The sequence below is a fragment of the Pollicipes pollicipes genome, unplaced genomic scaffold, assembly GCF_011947565.3.
Source record: "Pollicipes pollicipes isolate AB1234 unplaced genomic scaffold, Ppol_2.1 Scaffold_2555;HRSCAF=2994_pilon_pilon_pilon, whole genome shotgun sequence".
Taxonomy (NCBI): Eukaryota; Metazoa; Arthropoda; class Thecostraca; order Pollicipedomorpha; family Pollicipedidae; genus Pollicipes; species Pollicipes pollicipes.
The window spans coordinates 44862769-44888639 of NW_023596136.1; the positions used below are offsets into that span (position 1 = coordinate 44862769).

A 25871-nucleotide genomic window follows, 5' to 3' on the forward strand; every position below is an offset into this window, starting at 1 on the left:
CCGCTATCCAGTCTCCTTTATCCCATAGACCCTGAAGTGATCATTACTGGTCGAGAGGGCTCTTATTCAAATAACCAGGTAACAAACGAGGGCAGTTAACACGTGGGTGGGTGATGTGTGCTGCCCACAGGTGTTACTCTCCCAATACGTTTGTGACATCAGTGTGGTCTAGTATGATGGACTGAGCTGACCTGGGAGAAGGCTATGCCACCCACTTTGACTCATTGGCTACCAGCAGTCACTGATAATCATGCCGGAACGTGCAGCGGTCCACGAAAATAAGAGCCATTTAATTGTTTAGGAATCAGGTTTAAAGTATGACATCACTGGACGTTAGCATGGATAAGCCAAGAATTGAATTGACATATCATGGGCTCGTGACGACAAAAAGATCGTACTGTCGCGAAGTCACTGTACCAGCGCAACATGCATAACATAGAGTGCCGGCGTGAGCATAGAATGCCGGCGCAACCGGCACTCTATGTTGACGTCAGAAGTTGTCGTGACGTCGTTGGGATAATATACGAGGGCAACGGCCGCACGCCACGCCGATCCGACCAGCATGCTCCCGGGCTTCGACTGTACGATAGGGGTCGGCGGTGCGCGTTGCTGTGTGTGTGGTACGTGGTCAGGGAAGCGTGTTCAGCTATCCGTGTCAGAGATGGTTGGTGCACGGGCATAGGTCTGGCGTTGCTCGGACATGCCTCGGGTGGATCTGGGTTTCTCCATGGGAGCTCTTGTCCCACCGGTCTATGGTTTCGGGAGTGCTCCTCTTACTTGTCTTGGGGAGCAGGGCGCCGCGTCAGACAGGGTTGCTAACCCCGGAGGTGAGGGAGCGGAGGCCTTCCAGCTTTCCGAAAGATGAATAGTGTCGTATAAGCGCCGACTGGAAAGAGATAAGCGCAGAGTGGTGCACTTCGAATTAGGCGAGCTTCGGTTGACCCTGACGCCAGATCAGCGGTATCTGAGCACTCCCCATGGGTCTGGTGCGCACCAAGTGCGTATCTTCGACCTTCCAAGAATATGTGCGTGAACCGACGACGGCGCCGACCTTGACCGCCTGTAAGCACACAGCTGAGTACATCCAATCCCGTTTCAGGGTGCCTGCCAGACAGTCTGGAGCTGGTACCAGCGCTGGATCTGAATCTAGCGCACAGCGAAGCGCTGGTCGCGCCGGACGTCCTCGGCAACATCCCAGCGGACATTACCGGTGAGCGTGCGTCTAGTCGAAGTGGATGCTATGTGTTATGCTGCACCATCGCGTCACACTAAACCCGCTATACGTGGCGCTACTCTCTCCAACAAGCCATACGCCTCGCTAGTCTGATCATGGAGACAGACGTGAAAGGCCGCGCTGCATTTATGCATTCTGGAGGGATTTCCAAGAAACTCAGCCGCTATTGCGCATGTCCGTCTGGACGGGGCGTCAGCAACAACCTAAGAAATGCAAGCATCGCTTATTATGAAACTCAAAACGCAAACAGCCTGTGTTGAGACGTTTCGCAATTTTAATTTTTTGCTGATCGAAGCAGCTGATTACTTTTCCCATGCTGTGGCCCTGACTAGAGCTAATCCTACGGACGATACGGTTCCTGTATTATCATTATCACACAAAACCAAGCCGGTAGTGCCGATCGATATTGTGAATTGCATTCTCGATGTACGAGCGCATTATGCAGGCTTCAAGGCTAGAAACGCACCTCACCTAATGTGTGGAGGCGTGTTGAGATAACGTAAAATGCTCCTGAGCTTTTTATCACACCACCATGAACTCCGGACACGCCAGGGCTCCCATGCCTACTGCAATATGAAACAATTACGCATGAACATGAAGCGGGTTGGGGGCGAGCGAATTTCTGCGGTCGGCAGTTGCCACATGATGCGAGCTCCCATATAATGAACCGGGCGTCGAATTGGTGACAGAGCATGTTGAGAGTACCTGCTGAATAATGCTGACAACTCAAGACCAATTATTCTTCCGCATTTTTTACGAAGAAGGAAAATGTACTGAAACGCTACGGCCAAGCAACGTACGGTTTAGAACCTCGAAAAATATGTATGCAAATTTGCTTATGCCATGCTTTTCTTAGGAAAATAATTAACCTGGTACGTGCTCCAAAGGTTTCTATCGAGCATCAGTGCGAATTTGTGTTGGTATCGTGTACGAAAATGGCATCTGATTTGATTTCTGCATGAAAGTGGTTGGGCCATATGACAGCACCACAGCTCGCATGGGTGTTACATTTTGAACATCAAGAAGGCAAAACACTCTAATCTATCATGTAGGAAAAGGCTTGCGATTTGATTGCACGTCATCAATCACCCTACAAAATTAAAGTGAAACATCGCTGCTATCGATTCATCGAAGTGCCTGGATTATTGGTAATTTCACCCGTAATCGAGCATGCATTATATCTGTCGTGCAATATTGTGCAATTTTATGTACCTGCAGTCACGGGCGGCGTAGCATGGGGGGGGGGGGGCAGAGGGGACAACAGGCTATTGGGAAGGGACAATGGGCTATACCCCCATCCCCACAATGGGGTAGTTCCGTTTTTCAAAACAAGGCATTACAAGTACCCACAGATTATAAAAATTTGTGTCAAGGACACCTGTAACTGAGCTAGAGAATACTAAATCGATCTCAGAAGACCTATAGTATTTTCTTCACCAAGAGGCCCATTTTCTGGGGCATGAGGCCACCTTTATTAATGAGGCAGTCTATGATCTAGATCAAAAGGCTCGATGTGGTGTTAAGGAAGGCGGCCCGTTTGTTGCTCGTGAGGCCCTCGTTATAGCCTAGGAGACCCTGTTCTAGATTAGGAGGCATCCTCTATATTCAATAGGTCCCAGTTCTGGAACAGGAAGCCGCTTTCATGCAACAGATGGCCGCGTTCTGAATTGGGGCGTAATATTTTGCAATAAGGAGGCCCAATCGTTAATCATAAGCATCCCGTTCTGGATTAGGCGCTATGCATCAGGTGACCCTGTTTTAAAATTACTGAAACTCTTTGCTGGATAATTCGGAGGCCCCATTCGGCTTTTGTCTTAATGCCAGCATTTGTTTACCTGGGCATGGTGCATGTAGGAGTTTGATAAAGGAGCACATGCTCTCGGCACCCTTCCCCTTTTGGAGGATAGCACACTGCCCAGGAAGCCTCCCCGTGGTGCTTATGAGGCTCCCCTTTTGAAATATTGCCTCCCCCTCAAAACCCGAGGCGCCACCCCTGCCCGCAGTTCCCGGTCGTCACCCGTCATAGCGGGTAATAGTCCAGAATGCGTCGAATGAGTCGAGCCACTTATCACCATCAGTAAACATTTCGATCGCTACCGTTCAACTGAATGGATGGGTAATTAGACGCACGTTTGATCGTGCTGCAAATTATGTGCCACCTGAGACTTTTGCTCCCCCTATCCGGGATGGGATGGTTAGTTGCACCTCATTGCCGAAATGTGAATTGAAATGGAGTTTGTGCGTGGTTTCACAATTCTGATGGGTTGCGACGTTTCCGAAAACAACTATGATAAGCAGCGCCGGGGTCTAGAAGGCAGACGCTTTAGCGCACGTGTCACCAGCCGTGACAAAATGCAGGGAAAAGAGATTCCTGCGCGTAGTTGGGTTTCAGATTGGTGCTTGACCGGACTATGACCTGCGTATTGCAGCAGAACCGGTCCGAACGTCGCATATCTTCCGGCTAGTGGGCCCCTCAGCAGCCGACGCTGACGACACCTATCGGGGCCAGTGTCTCGTGGCCAGAAACCGGATACACAGGAGATGCTATGCAGATCGAATGTACGAGCAGGCAGTAGCCAGAATGAACTGGATATTTACAGTCGGAGCCGTTGTCGAAGTGGCCCGTCTGGTTTTGAGAAGGCCTCAACCATATGTGATGCCTGACCTCGCCGCCTTACGTCACCCTCAATGACGCAGCAGAAGCTGGAGAACTAATAAATCAGGAACAGATCGCGTAAATTCCAGATACGTCTAGGTCAATGTTACTCTGTTCGGTGCGCAGAAGATTTGATTTCTCGTGGGACTAAATGTACGAGTCTTCACGTCAATTTTTTAGCATGCACTAACTTAAAAGTAAAAGGTGTTTGTGTGCTACACTTTTGTTTGATATGGTATTGGATCGCGCGCTCATATGGCGTCAAAATAGTTTCTTTCGTTAACCAAAAGCACAAGACGTCCATGAAATGAAAACAAAAATGACTCCCTTGTCCATGAAGCAGAAGTTTTTCCGCGAAGTTTGCTAGTTTTTGAGTCGTTGCATGCTGCTCCTAGGTTGTTATACTTGAAAGTTTGTTGCACACACGGAGAACACGGTTGACGGTCGTGTCGTCGCACTACACACCGATACAAGACGTCTTTTGACATTCAACAACATTTTCCGCCCGTGGTTTCTCGGTCTCCGGAATGACACGTGTCCTCCTGCTAGCTTTCGGGGTCGAGGTACCTGTCTGGTTCCAGTTGTCGCTCGGTATCTGGCATGTCTCGTGCCCAGGCTCCCGTCGTTTCGTGATGCCCCGGTGTCAAGTAAGTCTGGTGTCAGTCCCTGTCATGCGTGAGGAACCCTCAGTCCTCGGTGTTCATCAATGCTCCTCGGTGTCAGGTGTCGTTCGGTGTCCGTGTCGCTCGGCATCCTTGTCACTCGGTGCCCGTGTCGCTCGGTGTCAGGTGTCGCTCGGTGTCTGCCCAGTGGAGGACGCTCCTCTGTATCTATCGTCTTTAGGTGTCAGGTGTCGCTCGGTGCCAGATTCAGCATGGTGGAGTACGGTCCTCCGTATCTGTCGTCCATCGATGCCTGGCGTCTCTCAGTGTCATGGGTCTCTCGCTGCCAGGCGCAGCTCTTTGCCAAGACTTCCTCGATGTCAAGGTGAAACTATGCTATCTACCTCGATGCTACATGTGTGTTTTACTGTTAGATGTCGCTTGGTGTCAGTGTCACTCAAAGTCGGGTGCCGCTCGGTGTCTTGTAGCACTCGGTGTCGGTCTCGCTCGGTGTCGGTGTCGCTCGGCGTCAGGTGCCGCAGGTGTCCCTCGTATCGATTGTTACTCGGTGTCCGGGTGTGTCCGTGCCATTTGGTGTCGGTGTCACTCGGTGTCCGCTGTCGCTCCGTGTCGGGTTACACCCGCTATCGCGTGCCGCTCGCTGTCGATTTGTCCCTAGGTGTCTGGTGTCGCTCGGTTGTCGGTCGCCACTCGGTGTCGAGTGTCGTTCGGTGTCGGTCGCCACTCGGTGACGGGTGTCGCTCAGTGTCGGTCGTCACTCGATGTCGGGTGTTGCTCGGCGTCGGTTTGTCGCTCGGTGACGGGTGTCTTTCGGTGGTAGGTCGTCACTCGGCGTCTGGTGGTCGCTCGGTGTCGGTCGTCACTCGGTGCCGGTGGTCACTCGGTGTCGGTCGTCACTCGGTGCTGGGGTGTCGTTCGGTGTAGGTCGTCACTCGGTGTCGGGTGTCGCTCGTGTCGGTCGTCGCTCGGTGTCGGGTGTCGCTCGGTGTCGGTCGTCGCTCGGTGTCGGTGTCGCTCGGTGTCGGTCGTCGCTCGGTGTCGGGTGTCGCTCGGTGTCGGTCGTCGCTCGGTGTCGGGTGTCGCTCGGTGTCGGTCGTCACTCGGTGTCGGGTGTCGCATCGGTGTCGGTCGTCACTCGGGTGTCGGGTGTTGCTCGGTGTAGGTCGTCACTCGGTGTCGGGTGTCGCTCGGTGTCGATTGTCACTCGGTGTCGGGTGTCACTCGGCGCTGCAGTCAGCTGCTTCCCCTGATTTCAGCGGACGAGCGGCCGGTGTCTGCCATCAGCAAGGAGACGTCGTCGGAGGGCGAGGGCGAGGAGAAACCTGCACCTTCTGGACACCCCGCAGGCGGAGGCGCCGGGTCCAGCAGGCGCTGCTGCACCCGGGCAGCATCCAGGTGTGTTCCCACGCGCCGCTCGTGCACCGCCGCGAACCCACCACTGGCCGGGCTGGGCCCGCCCAGCCGCCATAGAGCTGCTAGAGACAGAAGTGATAGGTCACCGAGTGGTTGGGAGATAATAGTGCGAACACGGACCTTGCATGCAACGATTTATTTTTCCAGTTTCTCTCTTAATGCTTGAGTGTAGGACATACAATTAAATGTAAACTGTCGGTGTAAAATGAAAATATCAACGTGAAATGAAAATATCAATGTAAAATGAAATTTGTATACAAAAAAGCGCAAGGTGTAACTGTAAAAGGTCTTTTTTAAGGCACTGAAGGACATCGTTTGCTCGTAAGAATGAACCGTCCTACTTCCCAGCGCGGTTCGCTGTTTATCAACCGTATTACGACTAAGCAGCCAAAAAGAAGTTGTTCGATTCAAAGCATCATGTGTTATGTTGGCCAATGCATTCCCTCAGCCAGTGGCTGTTCCGACATCTATCGTAAGGAGCCGTCCAAAAATACGCTTCTTATGGAGGGCAGGGGGTGGCTTTCATAAAGCATATAAACGAAGCGTTACTGTGAGAAGATGAGTTTTAGGCAGCGAAATGTCACGCTGAGATGCGGCTGGGAATAATGCCGATTTGTGCTTTTCATGAAGATTTTTACAGGGTGAACGATGGAGATAACGGGTCTCGCTCGGCGCACCAGTGGGTTATCTGGGCGACGATAGGTGGCCAAAATTGCGCCGTAATTTTTTGATGGCCCCTGGGGCACATGCGGAAGCATAACTGGATGTTGGATATATTAAGGCAATATGGGAATGAAATGGGGATAACGGGCTCAACTACAATTTAAATATGCGTGAACAATAACTAACAAAACCATTTAAATGCATAAAACAATTAGTAACACATTTCTGAACACTCTCCGACACACTCTACCGCTGGTTACGCTTTGCTTACGCTGGGCAAGACCCCTTCCGCCCTGCTTGCAGGTGGTGTGGTTACAGGTAGAAATGGGACGAACTCTGGGGCGAGGCCGATCGGTAAGACTGTTGGCTACTTAAAAAGGTTGTTGGGTACTTTTTAAAAATCAGCATGAAATGCAACACGCTTGAGTGTAACACGTCGCGTAACATGAGGCTGTCTGAAATATTACCCTCCTCCCCTGTTGCGCTAGGTTACGCGCCAGAAATCCTCAATCAACCCTCCACGCGTGACGTATTTTATGGACGGCCCTTAGGGACTGGTGGTGCCTCGCATGTACGACGCCATACGGACAAGGTTCTCAGGATTGTTTGGTGCGAGCTTGCGAAATTGCTGTGCGGAGCACATCTTTTGTTCTTGATACGGTGCGTAATTTTATGCATATGTTTTTACGCAACTCAGATGAAAGCTTGATTCATCGGAAATGTTTGAATCAAGTTATCTTATGTACGCCTTATGTTAATGAATAGCTCAAATATTGAACAGCACTAATGTTCCGTTTCATTCCATTAGGGCGTAACATGGACATCGATGACAAGTGTCATAGCTCATGACGGCACCCAATGCTAATTAACTTGACGACCGCTGCAGCTCATTTCATGAAACAGATATATTGCAGAGCAGCTCACTTGCTCACCGACGCGCCTGCGTGACCGTGTGATGGAACGAGTCGAATCGAATCCGATACTCACCCACCTGGCCGGCGGCCGGCGAAGCCACGGGTGACGCTGACACCCTGCTTCATCCGCAGGGCGTGGACGATGTCATTGTGCGGAGGCCGAGCTACGAGGAGATGCAGAAGGAAGCGGAGGATTGCTGCCCGTCTTGGAACTGGCCGCTTCATCCGCAACCTCTGCCTGGGCGTCAACGCGGCCGTCTGGCTCGGCGTGCTGGCGGTCTGCATCGGCTGGATCGTGGCCATGCCGCGCAAGTGCGACCCGTTCCGCAAGTGGTACCAGGGCGAGGCCATGTACGGAGATCTTCCCAGGCTCCGTTCCAGGACTCGGACGGCGACGGCGTCGGCGACCTCCGCGGCATCCAGAGCCGGCTTTAACTACGTCAAGAACCGGAGGGTCAACACGATCGTGCTGACGTCCATGTTCGAGACGCCGGGCTTTCCGGAGGACGTCGGCAAGGTGTCCAGCTTCACCAGGGTTGACCCGAAGTTGGGCACTGCTGGCGACTTCCTGAACCTCGTTTCGGACGCTCACGCCATGGACCCTGCACGTGGTGGTGGCGCTTGACCCCGTGCCGCTACTCGACAACTCGCCTGGCGCTGACATGACGATGGTGCCGACCAACCTGACCCAGTCGCAGGAGAAGGCCACCTACCCGGAGCTTGTGCACGTGCTGGAGCACTGGCTGCAGCATGGCGTGGACGGCTTCATACTGCTGACCTGGAGACGGTGGTGAACAGCGTGGACGTGGAGGCGCTGGCGCAGGATGTCCGCAATCTGCTGGATCGCTACACGGTCGGCATGGAGGACCGCATCCTGATCGTGCCAATCGAGCTGCTGAAGGCGCTGAAGGACCACGACCGACATAACGCCACCAAGGTGCTCCACCGGATCGACCTGCTGGACTGCCAGCTGCACATCCAGGACCAGAGTCCGCAGGAGATCGCCGACCAAATCAGCGAGGTAAGCCGCTGCCCAAATGACTATAATATATCGTGGTGCCGGTAATAGTAATATGGATTTCGCCGAAGTGGGCTGCGGGAGAAAGTCCGCGCTCTGTTTTGACACCGCGACTCGGGATGTCTCATGTACACCTGTGTACAAAAGACCTGTGTACATACTCGTGATGTCTTATGTACACCCGTGTACATAAGACCTGTGCATATACTCGGCATCTCTCATGTACACCCATGTACAAATACCTGTGCACATACTCGGGATGTCTTATGTACATCTGTGTGCATATGACCTGTGCACATACTCGGGATGGCTTATGTACACCTGTATACATAAGACCTGTGTACATAATCGGGATGTCTTATGTACAGTTGTGTACATAAAACCTGTGCACATACTCGGGATGTCTTATGTACACCTGTATACATAATACCTGTGCACATACTCGGGATGTCTTATGTATACCTGTATACATAAGACCTGTGTACATACTCGGGATGTCTTATGTGCACATCTTGTGCCTAGAGCAATGACCAGCTGGACAACCACGCCACGCGGTGACCTGGCACGGTGTGTCACATGACACGTGCGACCGTGACGTGATCCGTCAGTGACATGGTCTGACCGCTTGGGCCGGTCGGGGCGGCACCTCACGCCAGACGCCGGTCAGCCGTCCCAGCCGGCTGCCGCGTGGGCGGAGCCAGTCAGAGTCCGCGGCTCCGCTTGGGGTGCTGCCAGATCTTCATGTACTGCTATCAGCACTCTGCTGAAACGAACACTCGGCGTTTAGAATGCGAACATTTATGTAAATGAATGCTCAAATCTGCGATGACATCATCCTTGTGACATGATGCCGGCAAAGAGAATACTCCGTTGCACCGTTGCCGTATGCCGCACGCCCCGCGCCGCCAGCCGTGACCTGCCCTGCGCGCCGTCAGATCATGTCGTGGGACGAGTCGTCGGACACGCCCTGGTTCAACTGGCGGCTGGCGTCCGCGGACATGACTCGCCTCTCGCGCCGGCTGGGCCGCAACCACACGGTGGGCGCCACCGTGCTGCAGAGCCTGCTGCCCGGCACGGTCACGTTGCTGTACGGCGACGAGGTCTGCCTGATGGAGGCCGAGCCGCAGGAGAACCAGGTGAGGGATCGAGCCGCGGCAGAACCAGGTGAGGGATCGAGCCGCAGGAGAACCAGGTGAGGGATCGAGCCGCAGGAGGACCAGGTGAGGGATCGAGCCGCAGGAGAACCAGGTGAGGGATCGAGCCGCAGGAGGACCAGGTGAGGGATCGAGCCGCAGGAGGCCAGGTGGAGGAGATCGAGCCGCAGGAGGACAGGTGAGGGATCGAGCCGCAGGAGAACCAGGTGAGGGATCGAGCCGCAGGAGAACCAGTGAGGGATCGAGCCGCAGGAGAACCAGGTGAGGTATCGAGCCGCAGGAGGACCAGGTGAGGTATCGAGCCGCAGGAGGACCAGGTGAGGTATCGAGCCGCAGGAGAACCAGGTGAGGGATCGAGCCGCAGGAGAACCAGGTGAGGGATCGAGCCGCAGGAGAACCAGGTGAGGGATCGAGCCGCAGGAGAACCAGGTGAGGTATCGAGCCGCAGGAGGACCAGGTGAGGTATCGAGCCGCAGGAGGACCAGGTGAGGTATCGAGCCGCAGGAGAACCAGGTGAGGGATCGAGCCGCAGGAGAATCAAGCGAGGGATCGAGCCGCAGGAGAACCAGGTGAGGTATCGAGCCGCAGGAGGACCAGGTGAGGTATCGAGCCGCAGGAGAACCAGGATCGAGCGGCAGGAGAACCATGTGAGGGATCGAGCTGCGGCAGAATCAGGTGAGGGGTCGAGCTGCAGGAAAACCAGGTGAGGGATCGAACTGCAAGAGAACCAGGTGAGGGATTGAGCCGCAGCAGAACCAGGTGAGGGATCGAGCCGCAGCAGAACCAGGTGAGGGATCGAGCCGCGGGAGAACCAGGAGAAGGATCGAGCTGCAGGAGAACCAGGCGAGCCGTCGAGCCGCGAGAGAACCAGGCTGGGCCAGAGGGCAATCCGCAAAGCAAGAAGAGATACAGGTGCGGGAGAGCAAGGGGAGGGCGATTAACAGAACAATGTGAGAGGCCGAGACGCACAGTGGGATGGTGCTTATACCTAGACATATTTTGGAACCTTGCATCTGCTGCAGTCGTCAGCTGGAAATGGCTAGCGTTGGCTTGGTGTTGTTGACCGTCCTTCGGCAGACGCTGCCCGGGCTGGACATCATGCCCTGGTCGGATGACGTCATGGCCTGGTCGGATGACGTCATCATGGCCCAGCCCTGGCTTGATGTTGGCGCCCCTCCTTCGGCAGACGCTGCCCGGCCTGGGCATCATGCCCTGGTCGGATGACGTCACGTCGGCCGACTTCTCGCTGAGCTGGCGGCTGCCGTGGCGACCGCTGCCGGCAGACCACGCCCTCTTCAACGCCGCCAGCCAGCAGAACATCACCGTGCAGTCGGTCCGGCTGGCCCTGGGCGTGCACCGCTCGGCCGTGCCCGTCTACGTCAACGGCATATTCAACTCGATCGGAGACTTCAACCCACGCCGCTCGTCCAACCTCAAGGTGAGTTCCCCACAGGGGGATGGGCGCACCGAGGAGGCCGTGTAATGGCGCGGCTTCCTAGCCCAGCTGGCCGTCGCGCCCGTGTTAGTAACCAGTCCCGCATCACTACGGCGCGTGTTGACGTCTCTAAGCTTCGCGTAGTCATTGACCGTCACTGCGGTATCGTCGTTGGTTGGTTTCATTCTGTAGTTTTCTACGCCGTGCTGCCGTCATTGATACTGATCACCTGGCTGTCTGGGGTTTAAATGGAGATCGTTTACGGGGTGGCCTGGCTGTCCAACGGGGCTGAGCTTGCGGCGCTGTCCGCCAGGTGCGCTACGTGGACGAGGCGGTGATCGTGCTGGACCGGTTCTACCCGCGCCAGCCGCGCTGGTGCGCCATCTTCAACACGGCCGAGCGGCCGGTGACACGGGACCTCAGCCACATCTTCTTCCGCGGCCTCGTCATGGCCAGCTCCACCGGCGACAAGCAGGGCTTCATCCGCTTCAAGGAGCTGCGCCTGGAGGCCGGCGAGGGCCTGCTGGTCAAGCTGGACCGCTGAGCGCCGCCGGGGGTCAACGGCGTGGGGAACCGAGCGCCGGCGCCGCCGGTCTGGCGGACAGGCCGGCCGCCGGCCACCTGCGGCTGGCGAGCAGCGCGGCCGCGTCTGTTCGCAGACGTGGGAGGCCTGGCGTCGAAGGCACCAGGCCTTTCCCTCCCCAAGAAGGCCTAACCCACCGAATCGATGGGCGCGCGTGTGATCACGTTTCGAGCCGTTCACCTTTGCTGAGTGTGCGTGTGTGTGTGTGGCTTGCGTACAGCGGGAAGCGACATGGAGCGCATAGCGCCAGCAGAACATTCGCCATCGGCGCGCACTTGACTAGTCATGCCCACCGAGTTGGCGCCTGGCGCCCAAGCAGCACGGTATTGTTAGAACATCTTGTTTATTCTCGCATGTTGACGTTACATAACAAGCACGGCTCGCCAAGCCGGATACCAATACATCGGGTTTGCCTGGGCACCAGTGGGCGGCACCTCACACATGACGTTGGCAGGATTCCGCGAAACAGTCAATACCTGACACTCGCCTGCCATGACAGCGGCAGAGGTTAGAGCTATCACGACCCTGCACCGTATTTGATTAGACTTCTGTCCGACCAGACACTATCACTTCTCTTCTCGGGCCCAGGCAGGGGCCTCTTGGGCCCAGGGTCAACCGCGCCGGACCCCGTCGCAGTGACCTCTATCACACGGTTCTGCCGGCTCAGCTGGACTTGAGCCGCGAGATCAGAAGCTAGCATTCCGCGCCGGCCTCGAAACAGGGGCCATCGAAACCGAACAATGCCGGCATTCGTTCCCGAGTGCCTGAGACCCGTCACACGCGGCGTTAATCACATGGGGACTGCAGCGCGGAGAGACGCTCCTTCGGGGTATTACGAGCCGAGGCGCTTAATAGTAAGGACACCATAACACACTGAGACGATGACGAGACAGGGATGATGTGCGATCGATTTCACTCTGCCCCACACACTTGCGCACGGTGCGTGAATGACGGACGGCACGTGCGATAAATCAACAGTACGAGTCTGACTATATATCCTGTGCGCAACACGACCATTACTCACAGGGTCCGTACTCCCAGGAATGATATTCAGAAGGGGCAGACACACCACGTGCACATGACTGACAGTGTCCCTGGTCCAAGGGGCGCCCAAGAACACGGAGGGAGGGGGTACTGCCCACACACCCAGTATTCACAGCTAGATTATGGAACACGAGATAAAGTATACAACGGGCTGTTCTGCCGGGCGTGTACGGTAATGCACGCGAAAAATGATCGTCTATAAATCACATGCTACCCATGACGCATGCTCGCAACTTGAAACGAGCCGCATCTTATTGGCGTGGAACCGACAAATATTCTTCCAAGATTTCCACCCTGCTCCATTGTCTCTCAAAGACGTGTCTAAGGGGCAACATGTCCCCTGCGTCCAGCTTCGTTTAACGTTCAACGTTTTCCCCAGCAACATTAAATGCAGGGACAGAACCTAACGCTGCGTTCGAGATTGCAATCCAAGAAGACAGGAACGAAACCTTCTATCTCACAATTTACAAGAGGTCCGGCCAGTCAGTAACATTGACAGGTGACTAAACACCACCTGGACTTCAGTCCGTATAATATCAGCCGTTTTTTCCATCACTCGCACCTACAGAGGGCGCCAGTCCAGGCTCAGGACTGCGGAATGCCACAGCTGCCGTGCCACGCACAAGTCCAGGCTCGGCACTGCGGAATGCCACAGCTGCCGTGCCACGCACAAGTCCACCAGCTGCCGTGCACAGCGGAGGGGTCGGCTCAGCCGGCCCGGCGGAGGACGCGTCACGAGTCCGGTGCGAGGGTCAGACGGGCGGTCCCAGCGGAGCGAGGAGCGGCCAGCAGGTCACAGCAGCTGCAGACCCAGGGCGGTCCCAGCGGAGCGAGGAGCGGCCAGCAGGCCACAGCAGCTGCAGACCCAGGGCGGTCCCAGAGGAGCGAGGAGCGGCCAGCACGCCACAGCAGCTGCAGACTGAGGCCAGCTCCACAGGAACGACGAGCGGCCAGCACGTCACAGCAGCTGCAGACCGAGCACACGGAGACAGGACAGACACACGGTGGGTGACCGGTCAGACAGCGGAGCCCGGGCGGGACAGACAAGCGTCCCCCGCCGACACGGCAGCGGGCACCGGCAGGCACCATCCTCGTCCCCCGGCCGCCCGCGTCTCTGGAGCGCCGCCTCGGCCGCCGCCGCCGCCGCCGCGGCGGCGCATCACGACCGCAGCTCGCCGAACTCTCGCCCAAACTTGACGTACTGCGCCAGCGCCTGCTCGTCCACCGAGCGTCTGATCCGCCGCAGTGAGTCGGTGAAGTCGTCGAGGCTGATGTGGCGCAGCTTTTTGGGGTCGATTCGCTTCACCTCCTCCTGGTCCATCTCTGTTGGAGGCGGGCCGGCACAGGTCAGGACCGGGTCGGCCGACGGCCGCTGCAGGAGCACCGCACACCTGACACTGGCACGGGGACGTTACGGCCAGGGCGCTCTGGTAACACCACCCCACTGCTCACAAGACTCAGCCACGGGCTGGCAACAGCTGTGGTCACGGGATGACGAGAATGCCGGGAAACTTCAGGAATGCCGCATACGTGTCTGCTGGCGACAAAATCAAACACAATTTCAGACTTTGTTTTAAAATAAAGCATATACATATCTCCCTACACATTTCGTCCACTCCCTTCAAATCGCCACAAGCTGCCAACGCAATCGATAATGATATCGCCGATGATATCGGTGGCAGCGGCGGCGGGGCGGCCGGGGGACTATCGGTGCGCCACTCGCCTCTGATGGGGCCGAGCGCGGCGTCGCGAGCCAGCGCGGCGATGTCGCTGGCCGAATAGCCCTCCGTCTGCCGGCCCAGCGTCTGCAGCTGGCGCGCCGACAGCGGCTGGCCGTGCGCCGACAGCAGCCGGCCCAGCAGCGCCACGCGCGCCGCCTCGTCCGGCAGCGGGATGTAGATCCGCTTGGGGAAGCGGCGCAGCACGGCCGTGTCCAGCTCCTGCGGCCTGTCGGCGGACGGCAGGGCCCGGTCACGGCCCGCCCACACAGCCGCACACGGCCGGCCGGCCCGGCGGCGGGCCGACGCGCCCAACTGCCCGACCCGCCAACTGATGCGTGGTAACAACGTCTCCAATTACTCTGATTAAATACTGCACAATCCACAACCAACAAGGCTTAACATCAAGCCATAGCCTTCCATTGCGACAGCAGCCATGAGGTATAAGCCGAGTGCCCGGCAGCGCCACGGCCGCGCTCGGTGTTTCCACGTGCCTGTTTGTGGCGGCCAGCACGAGTATCTTCTCGTCAGGAGAGGTGGCCAGCCCGTCAAACTGGCAGAGGAACTCCGTCTTGAGCCGGCGCGAAGCGTCGTGCTCGCCCTCCCGCCGCTCGGACAGCAGTGAGTCCACCTCGTCCATGAAGATGATGGACGGCTGGAGCACGGCGCGGGGTTAGAGGCAGGAGCGTGGGCAGCCCCCCGCGGCTGCCGAGATGGCTCCCGCGGTCACCCCGACAGCACGCCGCGCGGGCAGCTCCCAGCCCCGCCGGCGTCACACGGGCGGCTCCCGAGTCCCGCCACTGTCGCATAAGTCAGGCCGCCAGCTCCAGCCCCCCCCCCCCCTCCCCCTCACGCAGAGGCATCCGGTCCCGCCGCTGTCCTCGCACGAATGCGACGCTCCTTCCAGCGCCGTTTCGCAGATCGCCGCTCCCACTGCTGTCCCACCAACGACCTCAGTCCCTGCCCTATCGTAAGGCCGGGCCTTCCCCACCAACAGCGGTGGCAGCGGCCGGACCTGACTCCCAGCGGCCCCTCACGATCGCAGCCCTGAGTCCCGCCACAGTAGCAGAGCCGCAGCCCTCGCACCCACCCCAGCCGCCACCGCACCTGCAGCTGCTTGGCGATGGCGAACAGCGCCCGCACCAGCTTCTCGCCCTCGCCATGCCACTTGCTGGTCAGGCTGGAGGCGCTGATGGAGAAGAAGGTGACGGACGCCTCGTTGGCCAGCGCCCGGGCCAGCATCGTCTTCCCGTTGCCTGAGAAAGTGGCACAGCAATATGCACCAACACGGCCAGCGGAGATCCTGACCTGCTGAGATACTGACACACTGACCTACGGGACCACGACTGCGATACTCCTGGCTCGGAACGTGAACATTTGGGGAACGGCTTTTCCTGTCAATATAATATGCCAGCATGTGATTGATGAGGTCACAGCAAAAAAGAATGTTAATGGAAAGCTATTCAGGATATGCTTGAACTAGACGAAGCCAATTTATCAACGATCGATCAACCTTACCTTGAATATCCCCGTCCCTCTCAGGAATCGACAGACCTGGCCACGCAAGGGGACACAGACCCCGACCAGGGACCCACCCACGAGTCGGACAAGGGTCTCACGGGGGCCACCGTGGCCGGCCTGGCTCCCACGCGGCGGGTGACTGTGCCTGTCTCGGGCCATTCCGTCCGAGCCGGCTGGCGCCCGAGGCCACAGAGTCTACCAGGCTGGCGTCAGGGACTGGCCGCCAGCGACTGGTCGCCAGGGGCTGACTGTCAGGGGCCGGCCGTCAGGGGCTAACCGTCGGGGCCGGCCGTCAGGGGATAACCGCCAGCCCGCCGGTCACCACCGCGTCTCACCTGGCGGTCCGAACAGCAGCAGCCCGCGGGCCGGCGCGCGCAGACCGGTGAACAGCTCGGGCCGCACCGATGGCAGGATCACCAGCTCGTGCAGCGCCCGCTTCGCCGACTGTCAACAGGGAAACACTGTCAGCCGACCGGCGCCGGCCATCCGCCGCCGTGGTCAGTCAGCAAACGACGCGGATTCGTCCATCGGTGAAGACAAGTCAGGACGATCGTCAGTTAAGATGGGGCACGTTGGCCTCAGCCGGAGCGGCGAGGCTAGAAGGTTGTCAACGAGCTTCAACGAAACATACTGCCATCAACTGTCGGCTCAGGCAAGACCAGAATAATCACCCGGCCATCAACTGGGCCAAACCAGACATCAACCATCCGATCTAAGTACGGTAAGGCTGCATGCATTGATTGACGCCGACTCAGATGGTTTGAGACGGCATGGCCATTGATGGCGAATCCGATCATTGATCACCGGGCTCAGGGCCCCACCCAGCGGACCGGGACGGCACATCCGCCGGCCGATCCCCGCCACGACCGTTGGTATCGATGTTTCTCGACATGCCACGACCTGCCGTCAGTGAATGAGCGAACGTAACCTGCAGGGCCATGTCGACAATACCGACCATGCTCAGCCCACTGTACCCTCGACGGCCCTGTCTACTACACCGAGCCTGCTCTGCACCCTGCACGGCCCTGTCGTCTATACGGAGCCCAGCGCACGGCCGGCCGCCCACCTCGTTGCCGGCCATGTCGTCGAGCGTCACCACCGGGCCGGCGTCGATGATCTCGTCCAGGATGACCTGGGCCAGCTTGGGGTCGACGCCCTTGAGGCCGGACGTCGAGGTGGGCCGCCGCGCGGTACCCGGCGCCGCGCGGGCCGGACCAGGCGCAGACGGCGAGGCGCGCTGTTGACACGGACAGTCGCCGCTGTAGCCGTCAATACGACCGGCGCCAGGTGGGCAGGACGCGGCAGACGCTCCGCTGCCGGCGCAGGGCGCAGCGGGCTGCGCCAACAGCAGTATCGGCTGCCGCGCACGACCATCTGCTGGCGACTTACACCAACGACGCAGGTAGCTGTCCTCGCAACGGCGCCGACTTTCGCCAGCGGTTCGGAGGCGCTGATAGCCAGAGATATCTAAGATGAGCCTTAGTTAATCGCAATGTCCAAAAACCACGCAAGAAGAATTCTGTGTGGAATGATCACAGCAGATGTGGTTACCATATATCCACAGATCTCACACTGATGACATGCCTGCCGAAGCCCGATGACTGGGAATATTTATGTAGGTCCGTTCGGCCCCTCCGTTCGAACCTCCGTGAGGAACAATACATACCCTTCCGGGCAGCGGTCGGGCGGACGGGACGGACGGCGACACCTTTCGGCGACCCGCAGCAGCTGGCTTTCCGCCGCCAGATGTCAGAGTAGTCGGTCGTCGTGAAGGTACCGATCCCGGCGTTATCTTCCTCGCAGAACTTACAGGCTCTGCAGTCCGCGGCAGTGCAGAAACAAAGAAAACAGTAGATCATTGCGCATAAATTTTCTCTTTGTACACCATTCATCCGAGAAAAAGTTACGTGTCAACGGGTTGCTTTTCGGGAGGCGTCGCAAATAGGAGGCACTTTTTACATGAGGCAAAAATCAACGTTTTGAAACGAAAATTAAATATTTTGTTGATAATCTATATCCCCGTATTATACCACATCACACTCACGCATGCACGCACGCACACACCCAAGCACGCATGCACGCACGTATGCACGCACGTACACGCACTAATACACATGTGCATGCCATACAATAAATGTGCATCTGCGAGCAACCACATGCCGCTGGCATGCCTGTGTCAGACAGCACACATCGCAAGCAACAACAGGTCACATTCAGCACGATGCAGGCCGTCAGCAGTGTGGCCCGAGTCGGCCGTCAGCAGTGTGGCCCGAGTCGACCGTCGGCAGTGTGGCCCGAGTCGGCCGTCAGCAGTGCGGACTGTCCCCTCCCCCCTGGCCAGCGGTCAGCGCCGGCAGCGTACCGTCGGGCGCGGCCGGGCTGGACTGGCGTGGCGCCGGGCCACCGCCGCCGCCGCCGCCGCCGGTGCGCCGGGCCGCGGCCGGACGCCGCGCCGCCGCGCTCGCCGCCGGCTCCACGTGGCGCCCCTCCAGCGTCAGCATGCGCTCTGATTGGCGGACAGGGGCGGACCGGAGCCGCGGTCAGCGAAGGAGGCAAACCAGCGAAGGAGGCGGACTGGCAAGGGAGGCTCACTCGCGACGGCCGGGCGTGCCGTGCAGGTTTGAGGCGCTTCATTAGAGCGGAGGGCAGCAGGACATACGACTTACCGTCGGTGCTCGACAGGTGACGCTCTGCAAGTGATCCGCGCGTCAGTGGTGATAAGGAAGTGCATGCATTCCATGACATTCAATGGAGCATTTAACTGCATGTAAGCGCAGGATTGACGGGTCCATGATGGTAAACCAACGAGACGCGGCCGGATCAGATGATACAGCAGGGTTTTCACCTATCGAACATTCACCGCGAGATACCCAACATTCATCTCCGAAAAACCGCAGATATCTGGCCCTACACGCACCACCACTACCACTACCACTAAGAGCCGTGGAATGACCCGCACCGCCGAACTCTGCCTCCTCAGGAACCGCACTCCCGCCGCCGTCACGACACAGCGCTGACGGCTGGTTTCCACCGCTGGCGGTAGACCGGCGCCCAACTCACCGAGGAAGCCCAGCCGGTCGGAAGCCACGGCTAGGTTGGTCTGCATCTTGGCCTGGAGGCGCTGGGCGCGACGGCGGTCCTCGCCGCGACCCGAGCAGTCCACCGCGATGCCCCGCTCCAGCTCCGCGATACCCAGACGGTACAGCTGCACCGCCTCCGCGCGGTTGCCTGCCAAAAGGCCAGCAACTTTGGTTGCCAGCGCCAAACCCCAGCCATGACACCAGATGCACAAGCCTGACTATGTCCAATGGGAAGGCGATATGGCTGCTGTTTGCTGCTCCACACGGGGCATTGTTATGCACACATGCGTGTGGATCACAGCAGGGAATCCCAATTCTTTAAGAAAATTGCAAAATAGATTCTGAAAAAGTCCTTCAGCCAAATTTCCAAGATTCTGGCTTTCACAGGATTACTTTTTTATAAATTTGATCCAAACCCTTTGAATGGGTGGATTTCTGGGATCAGAGCTAACGCTTAGCAGTGCTTGTGTGAGCCCTGAGCCCCACCATCCGATCGCGCAATCCCAGGCAACGGCATAATTTGGTGGCGAAAGTTTAACGTGCCGCAATGCTCGGCACGCTCCGTCCTGCCCTCTGACGTCACCTGACCTTAAGCGCGGCCGCTGCCACCGGCCGCAGGGCATACCTGTCAAGGGCAAATAGCGAGCGCCCTAAAGCGATTCGAACCCACCCCGCCACGGGTGGGTGGATCGGAAGGCAGGCGCCCTAATCAACTGAACCACCGGGACGGACCCTGAACCACCGGGACGGACTACTTAACCACCTTCTCTAAAAGATCCTATGTGCAGTAAACCTGTTGGCAAAACACGCAACAGCATCTTGGACTCCACACGCCGCACTTTCGAAGCAAAAAGGAACTGGATCCAGGATTCAAGGGTAAGGTCAGCACGCAGGTTCCAAACTCACAGTACTTGGCACACAAGTCAGGCAGCAGTCTAGACTACATCACTCATGAAAATCTTGAATCTTGCTTGCTAATGTCAGCCTTTATATAGTTCCAAATCATCTGGATTGGATTGTAGTAAAGGCGCAAACCTACGAGTATCGCCCTCATGTAGGGTGTGCCTAATCTCACATCTCAGTGTTGTTCTACTGATGCTGCCCCATGTGCTGTCACAAGCTACACTGCCACTTGTGCCTATCCTTACCCAGGGCACTTCATTTCCTCAACTGGAGAGCAATGTTTGCATGGAGAAAATTCAGAAAGTCGCCATCTTTCATCCTCAAGTCAAACTGCTTCTCCTTACAAGTTTGACAAAAGCTAACATAAGGCCTATGTGGTATGCCAAGTATCTGTGATCCACGGATAGTCTGGGCCCCGTGGTCCGAACGAGTTCGGTCTGGTGTGCAGTGCAAAGATAAGCTGAAAACATGATGAGGTCAAATACCCCACCCAAAGGCAAAAGGCTTAAGTGTTGTGTTAACTAATGCCTCTTAGGCTTTTTTGCCTTTTGATGGCAGAAATGTCATTCAGACTGATCATAGAATAAACATACATGGGCATGGAGCAGCAAAATCAAAATGCAGGAGAGAACTTTGCAAAATGGTAAAACAAGAACAAGCAAAATAAAGAAGAAAGGGCAGTCTGTTGATATTGTCCAGGTGATCTTTATGCTACACTAGTACAGCCAGATACATTAGGCAGCCCATACCAATGGGGTTGATCAATACACTGGAAAGATGCTTCCATGAGAGTGGGACAGGCAGTCTTCAGGATGTAGGCTTTCCGCAGTGATTCAATAGTCAGATTGCTTGAAAATTGTTTGGCTTTAAGTATGGTCAAGCTAGGTAATTCCAGTATACAATAGTGATAGATTCACAATGCTTTACAGTTTTGGCAATTGTCATGTCAGCCTGGAGATGTGTATGTGTGTGGCTGGGGGCTCTTCTGCACAAACCACTTTGGCCATTGTCCAATAATTACCATGAGCCTTAGATCACAAAATTATAAGCTTCATAGTGTTGATCTCAATTTAAAATGCACTACCCTTAACTGTCACAGAGCCATATTTTGCTGAAAGGAAGCCCTAATTGGGAAAGGTAGCCATGTCAGGTATGAGACACCACTATGTTACTGTAGCTGGTGGTAGGTGCCTTGTTTTGAACCTGGGGGAACCACTTTAGGCTCAGGATCTCATTGCTATGCTCCCAGGGTCTGGTTTTGATGTTTTAAAAGCCAAGTAATCTTAACATGCCAAACAAGACAGGGATCTTTCTTTCCAGGCTTGCTCAAGCCCTTTCAGGGGGCAGGGCACATGGCTTCAGAAGCCCCTTTCAGGGGGCAAGGCACATGGCTTCAGAAGCCCCTTTCAGGGGGCAGGGCACATGGCTTCAGAAGCCCCTTTCAGGGGCCAGGGCACGTGGCTTCAGAAGCCCCTTTCCATTGGCTACACCATCAAACGTCATGTTATTGAAATGCCTGTTTCCCAGAAATGTACTTTACAACTTACATTAAGTGAACCTGCATATGTTTGATGAGTGGTTTATTGCGTGAATAGTTGAAGCCACTCATCATATCTTATTTACATGCATACCAACCACTGCAAAGGTTTTTGCCTAAATTGACAAAAACTAGTTCTGCACAAGTCACCTTGTTTAAAGAGAAAACACTGCCATTAATCAGAAAACAGGCATATTGTATCATCTTATCTCCACAAATCATAATTATGATCATATAGTGACAATGGTGAACAGACATGCACATAGTGTATAGACATTGTAAATAGTATTCAAAGTATCAAACATGATATAAGGTACATGATCCCTCTGCTCAAATGCCTGACATCATGGCATACAAAGCTATACAGGCTGTACAGACAGATGTAGATGTGTGATGTGATGTGTGCACCTGCAATTGGTTAAGGTATTTGGGCATTGCACTGCATGGTACTATTTGGCATACACCTTGTAGTAAATATTGCATATTCTGTTGAGGTTACATTTTTCAAATGATTCCTCTCATCACCATGACATCAAACAAATGGATGATGGGAGTGTCAAAACTGATCATGTCAATACTGGTGCCCCATGGGCAAGTAGGCATAGTTTGGGTGTTCATTGTTCAATCAAAATGCTACATATAATATGTGTATTGTCCTCATGATTGGAATCTGGGCCTTGTGCCCCAACTGCTGTTACATTAAGAAATGTTATTTTTTGCTAGCACAGTCTCATGCCCAGATGACCAGCCAGGAGGTGATCATTCAAGTACAAATAGACAATCAGCCAAAAGCTATCAACATTTTCATCTCTCATAACTGAGAAAAATTAACATCACCTGGTGTGCCATGGCCAATTACTGCAGTGATGGTGTAAGTTAGTTTAAGAGCACAGGGTGGTAGGTGCAAGGGAAACCATAGGAGTACTAATCCTATCTTAACATAATAGCCAGCTGGGCTGGGTGCCTGCCTTCTAACCCACTCACCCATGGCAGGGTGGGTCCAAGTTGCTTTGACTGCTAATTATTGTTCTTCACGGCCATGGGACATGACTATCAGTAGCAGCAAAGATCAAGTCATATCAGAGGAGAAGGCAGGATGGACCATGCTTTACCATGTACCTTACCATGCTTTACCATGTACCTTACCATGCTTTACCATGACCATGTTAACCTTAGAATGCTAAATTCCACTTTTGACCTGTATTTTGATGATTGCATGGTAGGGTCCTGTCTCACATAACAAGCACCACTTAATGTGAGTCCTGACCTTAGAAATACATCCAATCAAAAGGTTCATATTCAATCTTAAGTAAAATAGATGCAGGAGGAGGTGTAGAAACAGGGTAAGGGCTAAGTTAGGTTAGACTGAGCTAGGTTAGGTCACTCCTATAATCTACTTATTTGATTTCCCAGTGACACCATAAATAATTTGAAAGGCAACCTCAAATGCACATCCACTTCATCCTTATCATTGATTTCCCTGAACTGCTAGGTGGTAGCTGCTTGCAGTGGCTGCATGGTATCAATCATGAATGTCATTTTTTGCCTCTCATATTGAACATAGCAGATAACACATGTAACCTGTTTCCTTCATTCAGTAGTTATTTCACTACATCCCAAATTTACCTTATAGGGAATAATCTTAACCATAACCTGCATGTCCATCACAAAAACTATACTAGTATATGATGATTACTGCAATATACTGCACCCTAACAATATATAGTGCTTTGGCCACATGGTTTTTTAACATGTCAGGGGTAGCAGCAATATTCTGGCAATAGCTTCAGCACATGTGTACTGTAAATATGTGACTTTAAGCTTTTGTGCACAGTAACCACCAAGCTTAGAACATGACAGCCATGTTGCCAGGAATCATAATAATGAAAGCATAATTTGTTGCCAAACTTTACAACAAAAAAATGAGGCACAAGTGACTTCAAATTTCAGTGATATTCAGCCTGGCATGTGTTCTGCATAGATAAGCACAGGGTTCAGCACACACATGTCACATAGATATCTGGAGCAAAGGATGGATTCCTTGCTGATTGGTACCGTGGTACCTGGTTATCAGCATCCTAAAAATATTAAATGATCATAACTTCTGCACAACGTGTGAGCTACCAGATATTGACTACAGCACCTACCAGTCTTATTTTCTTCATCAAGCTTCAATGCCCGTCCAATCAATTCAAATGCCCTTTTGCTATGCAGCTTCTGTTTGGCCAGCTGCGGCTCAGTAAAGCCTGCGTCAGATAGGTAATTTGCATTGTCCATGCCAAAGGACAGGTGGAAAATTTAATCCCATAGAAATGAGGAGCACAGAGCAGCCAGAAGTAGCTACAACAATAATGTGACCCGTGCGAGAAACAAGAACAGACAGCCAACGGACATCGCAACGCACTCGGGGACTCTCCCCCAACGAATCCGTGTTGCGGCCAAGAACCCCCACCCCCATCCAAGAGGGGTAAAACCGTCCGGTGATTCTCGCTTCATCTTCGCCAAACGGTAGTATGACGTCACTGATCTACGCGACCTTGAGGCGCGCGGGGCCGCGGGGTGCTGGACGTAATGCTTAGGGGCAACCGGAGCATGCCAATATTAAAGCAATGATATGGAGTGAAAACAATTATTGGGCAATGAAGTGAAACAAAAAATGGAATGAAATTAAACTTGTAAGCGATGAAGTGAAACAAAAATGAAATCGAAAGAATGAAATGACAATGCAAAATGAAACTGCCGTGCATGAAAAAGCCATCCATGGAAAGTGCACATGCCCAGCAAGCCGATGACATCTAATTTGATGTGGAGCATGATGATGCGCTTTGCGAGCCCATGCGGTACGCCATAACAAGGCACTGGCCTGAAAATTGAAGACAAACACAAGAGACTCGCGGCTGGCTGTATTTTGGCATCGGCCACCACTTGTTTAGCGTTGCGTTTTTGTCTTTCATCAAATTGTGAGCATTCCTTGCTTATTTCAACTTGCTGTAACACTGCTCTAATCAGCCCCGTAAAAGCTAGATCATTTTGATGACTTTTTCCAGTCAAAGCTCATGGGCCCCAGGCTAAATTTTATTAATTTCAGCAGCTTACTGAACATGAGGTCGCAAAGCACATACTCCTGTTTGCCCTTTCAATTTTCCTGACTAATTAACCAATATATGCGGGATGCACATACCAGTAATAGCTTATACTTGTCACATGTAAGAGCGTTGCCCTATTACCTAGGCTTCTTATCCCCAAACTCCGCACGGGGACTTTTTCGCTTTTCATGGCTATTGCATTTTAACCGCTATGCTATAAACTTGCAATAAGGGCACCACCATACTGCCCATTAAATTCTACGCATTGGGTCCCCTATCTACATGCGCCTGTTCCAGCGGTTTATTAATTATTGGTGCGAAGGCAGTTAGCGGCATGGACATAAAAGAACACATCGTCATACTCTCCAGAAAATTGTTTGTAATTGGCTAGCTGGTCATGTACACCTCCCGCTAACAGACTGCTCATTATCTGTACGAGGATTTCTGATGTTTCGGCTGCCCCCGCAACGTTACGCCCCGCGGGCTGCAGCCGGATCGCATTAAAGCCTTAGCATCAGTGACGTCATCGCTCTGTAGAAAGTCTGGGAAACCCCGACTTATGACAAAGCCCAAACTCAGCATGCCCTGAGGTTGCAGCCCGAATCGCGATCGACGACGTCACCGTCTGCGCGTGCTATGCAGTAACGCGCGCTTGAAGTCATGATGATAGAAAAGAACGCATTCAGTCATAAACGAAGAACTTGAAATTCGATATAAATCAGCGAAATCTGTGACGAAAACCCTTATAATGAAACGACATCATTTAAGTGTCGGTAAACATATTTATGGGCCAACAGATCGGCCGGCCCGTTGACCGAACTACGGACCGATTGTTGCCGCAGACCCGTTGTCAGGCCAAGTGGGTCTGCTGGGTCTTCAGTAAACCTACATACTGATTGGCCGGCAGGTCCGCTAGCAGAACTATGGAACAGCTGACAGGCAGACTCGCTGGGAGACCTATAGGCCAACTGACTGGCAGGCTCGCTGGCAAATTTACAGGCCGACGCACAACCGAGAGACAGACTGATGAATCGCGATCAAACAGCCAGCGCTAGGTTGTTACAGGATCGACACGGTCAGCGCTGCACACGACGAAACAGCTTGCCCGATCTTCACTGCTTGTTCAGTCCAGGACTCAACTTGAAGCAATATGCGCCTACATAGAGTGCGGTATACTCAAGGAGCCCATGAAAGGCTGCTGGCGCCCTATCCGAAAACTTATCCGCCATCACTGGCTGATAGACATGACGACTAACCGTTGGAATCACTGTTTTATCCTACTCTGCGTG

At 54.5% G+C, this 25871-nt stretch overlaps 2 protein-coding genes across 2 annotated transcripts; one reads left to right on the plus strand and one right to left on the minus strand.

The window, feature by feature from the left end:
• Window positions 1–7804: 7804 nt before the first annotated feature.
• Window positions 7805–12297, plus strand: LOC119101738 (uncharacterized). Its single transcript, XM_037225158.1, has 6 exons — window positions 7805–7854; window positions 7927–8117; window positions 8253–8524; window positions 9457–9657; window positions 10862–11113; window positions 11424–12297. Exons 1-6 carry the CDS (start codon window positions 7805–7807, stop codon window positions 11652–11654), a joined length of 1197 nt encoding a protein of 398 aa, XP_037081053.1. The 3' UTR covers window positions 11655–12297.
• A 1194-nt stretch (window positions 12298–13491) lies between these two features.
• Window positions 13492–23909, minus strand: LOC119101747 (spastin-like). The gene is made up of 9 exons (XM_037225169.1): window positions 23644–23909; window positions 19037–19204; window positions 18643–18666; window positions 17043–17158; window positions 16312–16420; window positions 15563–15711; window positions 14950–15110; window positions 14461–14684; window positions 13492–14060 (listed from the first exon to the last, which is right to left on the minus strand). Exons 1-9 carry the CDS (start codon window positions 23771–23773, stop codon window positions 13897–13899), a joined length of 1245 nt encoding a protein of 414 aa, XP_037081064.1. The 5' UTR covers window positions 23774–23909; the 3' UTR covers window positions 13492–13896.
• Window positions 23910–25871: the final 1962 nt, after the last annotated feature.

Bases quoted from the DNA above. Each gene is read 5' to 3' on its own strand.
- LOC119101738 (XM_037225158.1), top strand. From the start codon at position 7,805: ATGCCGCGCAAGTGCGACCCGTTCCGCAAGTGGTACCAGGGCGAGGCC. The intron at 8,525-9,456 runs GTAAGCCGCTGC...GCGCGCCGTCAG, and splicing joins TCGCCGACCAAATCAGCGAG to ATCATGTCGTGGGACGAGTC. The intron at 9,658-10,861 runs GTGAGGGATCGA...CTCCTTCGGCAG, and splicing joins CCGAGCCGCAGGAGAACCAG to ACGCTGCCCGGCCTGGGCAT.
- LOC119101747 (XM_037225169.1), bottom strand. From the start codon at position 23,773: ATGGACAATGCAAATTACCTATCTGACGCAGGCTTTACTGAGCCGCAG. The intron at 19,205-23,643 runs GTAGGTGCTGTA...GCCTTTTGGCAG, and splicing joins TGATGAAGAAAATAAGACTG to GCAACCGCGCGGAGGCGGTG. The intron at 14,685-14,949 runs GCACGTGGAAAC...GTCCGCCGACAG, and splicing joins GTGCTGGCCGCCACAAACAG to GCCGCAGGAGCTGGACACGG.